At 38.1% G+C, this 13,068-nt stretch overlaps 1 protein-coding gene and 1 pseudogene across 1 annotated transcript; both read right to left on the minus strand.

The window, feature by feature from the left end:
- Positions 1-550: 550 nt before the first annotated feature.
- LOC142446824 (olfactory receptor 52E1-like) lies at positions 551-1,486 on the minus strand. Its single transcript, XM_075548562.1, has one exon. The coding sequence runs from the start codon at positions 1,484-1,486 to the stop codon at positions 551-553; it is 936 nt and encodes a 311-aa protein (XP_075404677.1).
- Positions 1,487-9,553: 8,067 nt separating this feature from the next.
- LOC142446826 (olfactory receptor 52E1-like) lies at positions 9,554-10,541 on the minus strand (annotated as a pseudogene).
- Positions 10,542-13,068: the final 2,527 nt, after the last annotated feature.

A 13,068-nucleotide genomic window follows, 5' to 3' on the forward strand; every position in this document is an offset into this window, starting at 1 on the left:
AGAAAATTATCCCAACCTTCTCATATGATTATAATATTCTCAGTCACCCCCTATCCTTATACATTAAAATTTTGAAGTAAAAATAATTTTTTACAATTGATAACCACGCACATGATTTTTTATTACTTTCAGAGCCATCACTAGTGAGTTGACTTCCTGTTTCTCTCGTATCCCCCAGATGGAGTGCTTTCTAGCTTTGTGTTTGTTTGTGTCACTTGATTTCAGTTTCAGCTGTCAATGACTGTGGAATTTGCTAGCCATATTGGAAGCAGAAAAGTGTGTTGATTTACTTTCCCATAAGGGCTTTATATTTCTCCAAACAATATAAATTTTAAAATAATTTAATTTGTGCATTTGGTGTAGGCTTGAACTTGAAGTTCCGGATCTGAAAGAGAGACTTCTCATCTCAACAATTTGCCATTGACAGGCATCCTCCAAGATAGTACGGGGTGCCTTCGAGTGCTTTCCTTCAATCAATGTCATTCGATTTGTGAAAGTGGATCTTCTCTGAATATAATACAGGAGACTTGTTGGTGTAATAGATTCTATTTCATTGCTTGGAAAATGTTTTCCGCACCCGTTCTCTAATCTGTTTAGTTCTGATGCCATAAATTACAGGATTGAGAGCAAGTGGAATGACCACATATAAATTGGCAAGAAGGATGTGAATATAACATGGCACATTGTGGCCAAACCGATGGGTCATGAAAGAGAAAAAGGCCGGTGTGTAGAAAGCCAATATGACACACACATGAGAGCCACAGGTGCTGAGAGCTTTGATCTGAGCATCATGGGAAGGGAGTCGAAAGACAGCACGAAGGATCAGGACATAGGAGAGGATAATGGCTATGAGGTCAAGTATCAGGATCGAAATAGCACATAAGCCATAGATGATGTTGACCTTGATGCTGGCACAGGACAGGCGGGCAATTCCCATATGCTCACAATAAGTATGAAAGATAATTTGGTGTCCACAAAATGGCAACCGTAGGATAAGCAGAACAAAAGGTAGGGCAAACGATAAAGGTCTTAGTAGAATGGTTAATGCAATGATGAATACCACCTTATTTGTCAGCACTAATGTGTAACGAAGAGGGTTACAGATGGCCACATAGCGATCATAGGCCATGGCCACAAGCACCCCTGACTCCATGCCAGTGCATAGGTGAATGAAGAACATCTGGATGAGACAGCCCTCAAAGGAGATTTCTCTTAGGTTGAGCCAGAAGATTCCGAGCATCTTGGGTATGGTTGATGTGGATAGTCCCAGATCAATCGATGACAGAATGGCCAAAAAGTAGAACATGGGCTGATGGAGGCTACTATCAGTCTGAATTACAAAAAGTATGCAAATATTTCCAAGGACAGCTGTCAAGTATACAGCACAGAAAGGAAAACCAAGCCATATATGTACATTTTCTAGTCCAGGGATTCCCTCAAGGAGAAATGAATATGGATGAAATAGAGTATAATTGAATGAAGCCATCATTCTGGAATTCTTTTATAGAAATATAACTATAGATAAAGTGTCTCTCATTAATTGAGAACCTTCAATATACATACACGCACACATAAGTAAACAAATTATTGAAACAAGTTTCTAATTATTCTTATATTATTGTATTATAAATACCTGAAAATACACAAATGTAAATGTAAAGTATACCTACATAGTTTCAATGCACAGCATCAGATTCATTTAATTAATCAAAAACATTTATTTCTACCATAAAATATGCTGGTGAGTGTAATAGGATTGTAACAGAAGACTTAGAGAATACAACTTAACCAATTTAATTTTCAGTAGATGAAATATTTATGCAGATAAGTATTTTTCTTAATATAACACTTTCTAACATAAAGTCTTTCCATGATTACTTTGGATACAGAAATTATATTCCTGAAATATTTTATTAAGATGGCACGTAACTTGGATTTTGACAGAAAGTTATTGGATAAAGAACAAGGAAAACAGTGTTCAAATAGTGACCGTCAACATGATTGTACATAAACCAAATCTCTGAGCTGAACATATATAATGATATCTTCAAAAAAACCCAGAAATACAGAGAACAAAATATCCATGCCGAATGCTTAAGACCTAAGACTATTTCTCACCCCACAGTAATTTTCCCATCACTCCTTGGTGGTGTCGATATCAGAGATTTACTCTGTTCTCCTGCTCGTTAAGGAAATCACAGAGAACTTTTACTCTGGATGATCCTCTTACTCCAGTTCGACTTATAATGGAATAGGCCCATCCATTTATATTTCTGCCTCGAGAGAAGGAATAAAGAACCTCATCATTTTAAAGTGTCCTCCTGCTGATGACAATTAGGAAAGAAAGCGAAAGTTATAAATTAGCAAGCATAAATATTTACGTCCATGCTCATTGAACATTCAATACTGTCAGACAAAGTGAGGTTATTTATACACATCACTCCTTGACACTTATCGGTCCCATTCCTTACTATAGTTAGTTGTATCCATGATGTCTCACCTTAATACTTTTAAACTGATTTTAATTAAGATCTCCTCTATACATATCATGACACCAAGCAGAGTTTCAGATAATTAGAAGTTCTGAGTGGAAATTTCTAAATTTAGGAGAATTACCAACATTGAAAGGAATCTAATTCATACATCCAGTGCCTTTCTTTAGAGTAATATAAGAGAATTAGAAGGATTTATAAGGGACTGACGTGAGATTGTTACTGATTTTAACCAAACACAAACAAGTTACTTGGTTTAAAAAATGAGGCGCAACATTTAGAAAGTCAACACAACAGGGAAGCAAATATCTTTTATGTAAGCAGAGATAGAGTTATTCGCGGGATTGAGAATGAGATGTAAGGTAGAATGCTATAAGTGGATTTCTATCCTATGATGTGGATAAGCAAGTGTAATACATCTTAAAACAAACAAACAAAGCTTGTTGCTATTGATGATGCCACTGTGTCAGATTAGGTCTGTGCCCTATCTTTTTCAATGACTTGCTTTTTGCTGGGATTTCTATCCTTCTTTGAAATCACCTCCAGGTGACTTGAACATTTCAGTTAGTAGCCGACAGTGATAGCTATTTGTTCTATCCAGGATCTCTATTGAGAGTATGTGAAAGAGCACAGTATTGAGAAACACATATAAGAATTAAGGCCAAGATATGTTTCTCATTGGACATGAGATTTTAGCTGAACTAACTCCCTTCCCTAAGTCTAAAGTTCATCACCTGCGAAATGACACTAAACTACCTACTTTGCACGGTTGTAACAAGGTATGTCTGGCCCATAATAGATCACTAAAAATGTAATTATAGTCCACGGACTGATTTTCCAGTTAGTGGATATGACCAAAAAAGGACTGTCGTGAGCTTGGGTGTGACATAGCTTGTGGCATAATCTTTAAACAGTGTGTAACACACTCAATCCTGAATCTCTCTTAAATGTCTGCATCAAATCTCTTTAAAAATGTATTATTAGAAGAATAAAATAGTGTACATATGAAAGGTTTTTCATAGACATTTTAGATATTGGTATGAACCGATTATTAACTCACCATTCAAAGATAATTAGGAGTACCTTCTGGTTGAGAAACAGCACCTGGCTTAGCCATGTATTTTAAGTTGCAAGTATCCAGAGATATTTCCTGAATGGTTTCAGATGGATTCTGCCATTGATGTATGTTCTCTTTACATGTCGGACAGACTTTTGCTGTGCGTCATGTACCCACTATTTAAACTGGATTATAAAGCGAAATGAAAGGGAGGTAGGGTTGGATTTATACAAGCTCGCGTGGTATAGTGGACTGTGCAGTAGACTGCTAACAGCAGAGTCAGCAGTTCAAATCCACCGGCCTCTCTGAAGGAGAAGAGGCTTCTGTATACTTACAGCATTAGAAACCAACAAGGCACTTCTACCCTGTCCTAACAGGGTTGCCGTGAGTCAGCCTCAGCTCGATGGCCCTGAGTAGGGCGAGTAGGTGGGAGGACAGAAAACGTGAAGCAACAGAACCCGAAGCGAGGAGAGGAAAGACATTATTCTGGTCAGACTGACGGAGAAAATGGCAAGGGTGTCAAAAGATTTATTAGCAGCACCTTGAGATTTCTCTCTCTTTTCATCCTGTAAGAATGAAGACACACTGCTTTAGCTGCTCAAGTGTACACAGAGAATATATCCACACATTTACAATCAACTCGCTTGTGTACAAACCTGTCAGTAGTCTCTACTTCCTCCTCTTCTTTCACTTAATACTCTCTTTCTTTTGCTCAGCTGTCTACAGAGATGAATCTGTGCACTTAAAACCTGACTTACCCGCAGGCACATGTAGAGGTTAGGAAATCGCCCCTTCTGATCTGAACTCTACTTGTATACGCAAGAGGCCTTTATTTGCACTGAAGCCACAGCCTCCAGAGTGAGCATCTTATGTACTGGAACTCCCTGGAGATAATTAGAGGCAACAACACTCTGAGATATGCATGAACTCTTTGTCAAGTATAATTGAATGTCATCACCTGATATATTGGTTTTGGACTTAGAATCTTAAAATATCATGAACTTCTTAGTTCTAAGGGGATTTTAAAAAAATCCTGATGAAGCTTTAGACATGTTTATTTTAGGGTTTCTGGAGCTGGGTCGAAGCTGTTTATCATGAGCATATGGTATTGTTGTGGGGGAGGGTGGTGGGAGTGAGGTTCAGCTTCTATAGTAAATAATAACTACATTAAATTTGGATGAATCTTCCTAAGGTTGCACAACTAAAATCTTACCTTCCTATTTCACATAATTGAGTCAATTACAATAGGTTTGGTTTGTTTGCTTTTTCAGTGCCCTAAGATACAGAAATTAATTATTATTTAATCATAAGGAATTAATATTTTATAAACTAGTACTGTTTCAAAACTTCCAAAAAACAAACGCACTGCCATTGCATCAATTCCAATGCACAGCAACCCTTAGGACAGGGTCAGATCCTGGGGTTCCTGAGACTGTGACTCATAATAGGAGTTACACTGAGTGAGCAGAGCCGCTGGGGCTTCCAAAACATTGGCCATTAGTTAGCAACCCCATTCACATCCACTGCACCACAGGGCCCTTATCTAAACATCTAGCCTAGGAAAGCCTTTGGGGGCAGTTCTATTCTGTCATGCAATGTTGCTATGGGTGAAAATCACCTCAGCCGCAGCAAGTCTTACATGTACACCTGCATGCGCACTCACGCATGGTGTGTGTGTGTGTGTGTGTGTGTGTGTTTCAAAGATCAGGAGGATCAGTAGTGACAGTGCTGCTGAGAGATTTGCTGTAATGAGGACAGAATTATTTACTTGAGTTTGATGAGTAAAGATAATTAATCAATCTTACTAAAATTGTTTTAGCAGACGGCTGAGGAGGAACCAGATTAAGAGGAGATGAGATAAAAAAAAAAGCACAACTTTAACTCGATCCCTTTATGTGAGGTCTACCTTTTTGATAGAGTTGGCAAACTTATCTCCTTTGTTTATCGACCTCACAGACCTCAGTCTTCATTATCCAATCTGCCCCTTCCTCTGATGTTGGCTGTGGCTCACCTTACTGTGTGCACTACAGCTGTACCACAAGGTCTCAACCTCTTCTGGCTTAATGATGCGGGACATTTCTCTGAAGGGTATCTTGCTCATTTCTTCTTGATTCACTCTTGCTTCAAGATGGGCTATTCCTGGTTATGACATTTGACCACTATGTGGCCAATTGTAACTCATTACAGCATGCCCTACACCTCACTGCCATTGTGTCAATTGATCCCATCTCATTGTGACCCTGTAGGACACAGTAGATCTGCCTTTGTGGGTTTTCTGAGTCTGCAAATCTTACTGGAGTAGAATGTGCCATTTTCCTCCATGGACGTCCTGGTGGTCTCCAAATGGTGACCTGGAGGTTAGCAGTAAACTTTGTAACCCACTGTGCCATTGTTTCCCCTGTGCTCATGCTGAAACTGGGTGTGGATCCAGAAACAGGTGAGTGAACAAAAAAGGGAAAACTGCAGGTATTAAAATCATGAAAGATATGCCTCAGGGTTTCCCTAGGCATCTTCATTAGGATTGTATGCTGAGCAAATCATCAAAGAAACTGGCTTATGTGAAGAAGAATGTGGCATGAGGATTGGAGGAAGGATTACTAAAAACCTTCCACATGTCGATGACACAGCCTTGATTGGTGAAGGTTAGGAGGACAGAGAGTGTTTGCTGATGAAGATCTCAGATTGCAGCCATCAGTGTGAAATCCAAGTCCCAACACCTGGACCAATAGGGAACAGCATGATGTCAGAGAAAAGACTGAAGTTATCAAAGAGTTTTCTTGCTTGGATGCAAAAAAAATACTCATGTAACTAGATGTCAAGCGATACAATCACACATTGCATTGGGTAATTTTGCTTTATCTTATGACCGCTAAGGTGTTGAGAAGCATGACGTTTACTTTGAAAACTGCAGCAGACCTGACCCACATCTTTTCAATTGCCTCATATGCATATGGAATTGGACATCAAATTAAGAAAACTTAAGAAGAAGAGTTGATGTGTTGGAATCATGGTGCTGGTAAAGAATATTGTGTCATGAAAACACAAATCTGACTAGTAGGTGGTGCATCAAACAATCTTTGAAACAAGGATGTCAAGACTTCACCTCACAGAGTCTGGACACATTGTCAGTAGAGATCAACCCCTGAAGAAGGACATCATGCCTGGTAAAGGAGAGGGGCAGGGAGAAAGAGGATGGTACTGGGATATGATGGATTGGCTCAGTGACTGCAACATTGGGTTCAAGCATCAAGAACCATTGAGAGGATGGTGCTGTGGCTGGGGGGTTTCATTCTGATGAAGATAGGGTCACTGTTATTTGCAATTGACTCCATAGCACCATTCAATGAGAACAGCAATATTCAATGATTTTGATGCACCTGAATAAAGAGATTGGGTCTAGGAATTTTACTCCAGGGTATTGTGATTCTCACTCCTGTTTCCTATTACACTGAATTCTCTGTTACAAAACCAGTATGATTTTGAACAAGTTCTTGTGCTTCAGCAAGCTGAATTGTTACATTTCTTACTGGGAAATTGTACTTAATATTGGTAGTTTGTTCATATCTATTCATACTCCACACTGTCGTCTTCCTTCCATTCAAGAATGGCAAGCTGGAAAACGTTGGTACATGTGGCTCCCAAGTCCTTGTCATCCCAGTGTCCTGTACTTAGCCTTCTTGTCTTTACTCCCTCGTATGTTTAGGCACCACGTGGCTCCCCATGTCCACATATTTGTATCAGCACTATTTTCTGAGTCTTTGCATGGCAAGTTCCACTATTTGTGGTGTTAGAACCAAGAGGTACAGCACATGTTCCTTACATTTATAAGTTTTCCAAACCTCTGAACTAAACTCTGTCTATGGGCCTCTTCTTACTGCAGAAAATCTTTCGAGTATTCCTTAGAACAGTTTATCACAAATTACCTTTTTTAACATCCAGATGACTTAAGATTTTTCTGTCAAAATTAAATTCCTCAAGGACATATCATATATGAGAATACATATAATTCTAAATTATTCATGCTTAGCAGAAATATTCCCAATGCATAGTGAAATAATGCCTCAAGAAAACTATTCGTGTGTGTGTGTGTGTGTGTTTAGGGTCATCTCTGAGAGTATATGGGGAGGCCTATCCCAAAGCACATTATTAAATAAGCTATAACCGCAGCAAGAGCTGGCCCCTCGTGGATTCATGAGCCTCGTTTATGCGGGAACTGCTCCCAAGGTGGCTATTAAGCACCTCTATAAACAATGACCCTGTCAACCACTTCATTACCTGAGTCAAACTGGAAGACATTATGCTAACGAAGGTCAGTAAATCTCAGAAAGATACATACTTCATGACGCTATTGTTATAAAGGAGGAAAACATCCTAATAAAATTATTTTCACAACCAAAACAGCGTATTTTGAAGACTATGGCAATGGAAGGAACAGAGACGGAAGAAGGGAGGGGATAATGGGGAAAAAAAAAAAAAAAAGACAAGGCCACCTACCCCAGGCTTAGTGGGTTACAGTCCCCGCTCTGAAGAGACGGCTGTGTTTTGTGTGGTTCTCTTTGAGCATAGTCCACACTGGGAGAGAGGAAAGATCATAGTCTTGAAAATCCAAAGTAAGACTGAAACTGACTTCAGAGTTTTTGTGGTAAACACACTAGGAAATACAAATTAAATTAAATAAAACGATCTTGTTGTTGATAACTAGCATCAAGTCGACTCCAACTTATGGTGGTCTTCTGAATGTCAGAATGCAATCTTGTGTGTTCAGAAAGCAAATATGAACCCCAAAACTTAGTCTTTCTTCCCTTTGCCCCTGCCTAGGTTTTAAAAATAAGAGTTTTATTTACGTGAAGTCCACAAATAACATCAATCATTTGAAACAGAGATAGAAAAACTGAGTGATACTTCCTGGAAATACACATACAAACACAATTTTAAAAATACACGCAAAACAAAAACACCTCAGTAAGACTATGATGGGGATATCACTGGGCAATTTCAACATCCCATATCAGTGAAACGTCTGGGGTAGCGAAAAAAGGGAAAAAGATACAAGCGGAGACAAAATGATTTAGAAAAAAGAATAGCTGAATAGTTTGCAAAGAGGTCCCAGAAAGTCAAACTCTACAGGAATGCATACATAAAAGAAAGCAACAAAAACATCCTTGATGTAAAAAAGATGAAAAATTCACTAAAGCTGTCAACTTTTTATGATACAATCTAAAGCAGTGGTTCTCAACCTTCCTAATGCCATGACCCTTTAATACAGTTCCTCATGTTGTGGCGACACCCAACCATAACATTAGTTTAATTGCTAATTCATAACTGGAATTTTGCTACAGTTATGAATTGGGCAACCCCTGTGAAAGGGTCATTCGAATCCCAAAGGGGTCAAGACCCACAGCTTGAGAACCGCTGGTCTAAAGGAAGAAACCCATTTTTTTTTTTAAACAATATCATTATACCTTCAGTGGAAAACATATCTTACAGATTTACAAGTCTCAGTTAAAAATAGTTATTTTAATCAGGGGCTCCAGGTGCATGGCAAATAATATATATAGTGTTTATCATTTTCAGGACTAGTCCTTCAAGGTTGACCCTATGTTTTTGTTTAAACACACCATATGAAATGCTTTATAGTTGTTTGAGTTTCAGTTTAAACTGTGGCTGCAGAATCTGATGGATGTAGTCTTAATGGAAGTAGAAAAATGTATTAGCTTTTTCACACAAAGGAGTCTTTATTATTCTCAAACATCAGAAATTATGAAATACTTTTATTCATGCATTTTGTATGGGATTGACTTTGCAGTTCTGGGTTTGACACAAATACTTCCCAGTCCTAAAATTAGCCATTAACAAGCCTCCGCCAAGATAGTGTGCAGTTGTTTTAAAATCTTACTACCAATTTATTCATAAGTCATGTCACTCTTATTGCATTTTAATATTTCTGAATCTGAATCTGTGAATCTTATTACATTTTAATATTTCTGAATCTGTGATTTGTGTTTTATTTCTTAGAAAATATTTTCAGCACACTTTCTCTAATCTTTTTCATTCTGACACCATAAGTTACAGGATTGAGAGCAGGTGGAATGACCACATATAAATTGGCAAGAAGAATATGAACGTAACGTGGCACATTGTGTCCAAATCGATGGGTCATGAAAGAGAAAAAGGATGGTTTGTTGAAAGCCAACATGACACAAACATGAGAGCCACAGGTGCTGAGAGCTTTGCTCTGAGAATCATGAGAAGGGAGTCAAAAGACCGCCTGATGTATCTGGACATAAGAGATGACAACGGCTATGAGGTCAAATATCAGGGTGCAAATGGCACATAAATCATAGGTGATGTTGGCTTTGATGCTTGCACAGGACAGGTGAGCAATGCCCATATGCTCACAGTGTGTGTGAGGGATTATTTGGTATCCACAGAATGGTGGTCTTAAGATGAGCCGAACAAAGGGAATTGCAAAGGGAAAAGGTTTCAAGAGGATGATCAGTGCTATAACTGACACAACTCTTTTAGTCAGTATTACTGTGTAGCAAAGAGGGTTACAGATGGCCACATAACAATCATAGGCCATGGCCAGGAGAACAGCTGACTCCATGCCAGTGCATTGGTGAATGAAGAACATCTGGAACAAGACAGCCCTCAAAGGAGATTTCTCTTAGGTTGAGCCAGAAGATGCCAAGCATTTTGGGGATAGTGGATGTTTATAGTACCAGATCAATCTATGACAGAATGGCCATAAAGTATAACATGGGCTGATGGAGGCTTCTGTCAGTCTGAATCACATAAGGTATGCACATGTTTCCTAGGACAACTGTAAAGTACACAGCACAGAAGGGGAAGCCAATTCATACATGCCCATTTTCCAGCCTAGGGATCCCGAGGGGAAGAAAAGAATAGGGATGGAATAAAGTGATGTTGAGTGGGGCCATCCTTCTGAAATCTTTTTAATAGAAAAATATACCATACACTAAGTGCCTCTCATTTATTTAGAAGCCTAAACCTTGCCCAGGACTTAATAAACGTTCACTAAATAAAACACTGAGACTTCTATCATATTCTGTCCATAACATTATAGTGGAGACGCCTGAAAATACACAAACTATAATGGTCAAATGTTTCCACATGGTTATAATGTGTTTCATCATCTACATTCTATTAAGTCCAACATTTTAACAGACAGTCAGTTTACACTGCATGAATCCCATTTTCTGTACTATGACATATTGTAAGACATAACTTACATTATGTTCCTTTCTTTATAAAATTTAAAATTCCGTGGAGGAAAGAGTTATACAAATCAGTGATTTCATTGAATGTAATAATTTCTAAGCTAAGGCCATTCCTTGTTTATTTCATGTACACAAATGTATTTCTAAGAATAGTTTATGATAAAGAGTTGTATGGCTACATAATTTATCGACATAAAGCTAGGAACACCATATAAGCATGATTGCAATAAATAAGATTTTACATATGCCACATATCCGAGCTGAACATATGTATGTAATCTTCAAACACAACAAAACTGTAGCTGGCCAGAACATTTTATAACAATTTTGAATAACATATAGATTTTTCGCTGTGTAAGGCCCAAGTCTATTTCTCCTCCCACCATCATCCTCCCTTCTTGACTGTGGATGCTGATATCAGAGGTTTGCTCTGCCAAACAGTTTCCCTAAGCAAAGCCGGTAAATTTCATCTCGAGAGGACCGACAGTTCCACCTCTGCTTATAATGGAATGTGGCCATTCTTTTTCTTTTCCGGCTTCATGATAAGCAAATAGAGCCTTGTCACTTTTAAGTATTCTGCTGATGACAGTAAAAAAAGAAACAGAGAGATACTCATTAGAACACACAAATATTTCACAGACATTTATGTCCAAGTTTATAAAATATCCCCCAAAGAATCAGATAAAATTAGTTAATTTATACTCACCACTCCTTGACACCATCTCTCTTCCTTCTCAGTTGTCTCTATTAGTTATCACCTTAATAATTATAAATGTATTTTGATCAAGAGCACTAGGTAGATGATAGAGAGATGATAGATGATTGATAGATAGATCGATAGATAGATAGATAATTATGAAGACACCAACAATTCCAGAACTTAAAAATGCTCTGTAAAAATCTGAATTTCAAGGCTTAGGAAAAATAAGAACAAAGATAATGCAATGTGTAAAACCAGTTGCCTCATTTTAAACAGAATAAGACACCTGGAATGATTTATAAGAAGAAACTGAGGTAAGATTTAGTTGAGACACAAGGAGAGTAATTCTTAGGAAGTGATGAGAACTCTGAAAATTATATTTGATGTGAATAGAGATGAATGTGTGAGTATTTATATATTTTAATTGAGGAAATTTGATGTGTAGATGAAAAACAAGCCTAAACGTTAATCTCTTCTGTATGACTTGGGTTAAGCTAACTTACTACCTCTTCAAAACAAAACAAAAACAACATTAAAAAAAAGATCTTTTGTAGGGCTGGGTATCTTTTTACATATTCTTTGAGGTTGTCCTTGTCTGGGAAGACTCTTCCTTCTCTATCTATCTTCATAGATAATTTTGCTGAGTAAGATTTTCTTTGGTTTGCTTCAATTTGGGGAATATGTTACTTAATTTCTTCCTCTTCTTCACCTCTTTGCTGAAAATACTCTCTTATTAGGGTACCTTTATGTGTGACTGTCTGCTTTTCCCTAGCTGCTTTCCTGATCTTCTCCTTTTCTTAATAGCTGGATAATTTGACAATTGTTTCTTTGTGACTCCTTCTTGGGTGTCAGTCAGGCAGTTGTTCTTTCAGCCCCTTGAATGGTTGCCTGATTTTCATTTATTAAGCTGGGGAAGTTTTCCTCTAAGAATTCCTTCACTATTTTCACTGTTGACTTATGTGTTGTGTCTTGTTTCGGCAGTCCAATTATTCTAATATTGTTTCTTTTCATAGCATCAGACATGACTCGCAAGTTTTCTTCAGCTCCTTTGTCTCATTTGACTGCTTTTCCTGTTTGCTGAGGTCTGCTTGGTTACCCTCTGCGTAACTGGTGCTATTCTGTGCCTCCTCGTCTGTTGGCAAGGTCTGTTAATTTGTCACTGGATTTTGTTATTTCACCCCTTAACTCTTGTATTTCTCTTTGGTGTGTTGCCTTTATCTCCTATACTATTTCATCATTTTTCTTCATTGCTTCCCTCATATTCTTTATTACTGCAAGCAGCATTCTGAAAATTTCTTTTTGAGGCAGGTCAATATCTGCTTCTTCTATGTCCATCGTTAAGTTCATGACTTCTTCCAGCATTGTCTTCTGTTTCTCGTGCTTTATCATTGAAGCAGTTAGAAATCCTTTGTGTGTACATGTTGTTTTAGAGGAGCTTGGAGTCATCTTCCTGAGTCGAAGAGCTCTGGATTCTCTCCTGGGGGATTCATATGAGTGCTTCTATGAACTACCTCTGGTAGCAGAACTAAGGGGTCGTCAGGCTATCGCCATATTTTCCTGTGTTTTCACTTTTATCCT

Source organism: Tenrec ecaudatus, chromosome 4 (assembly GCF_050624435.1).
Source record: "Tenrec ecaudatus isolate mTenEca1 chromosome 4, mTenEca1.hap1, whole genome shotgun sequence".
In the NCBI taxonomy this organism is placed as follows: domain Eukaryota; kingdom Metazoa; phylum Chordata; class Mammalia; order Afrosoricida; family Tenrecidae; genus Tenrec; species Tenrec ecaudatus.

What these genes read in the sequence shown, in the direction of transcription:
- LOC142446824 (XM_075548562.1), bottom strand. Translation starts at nt 1,486, where the DNA reads ATGGCTTCATTCAATTATACTCTATTTCATCCATATTCATTTCTCCTT.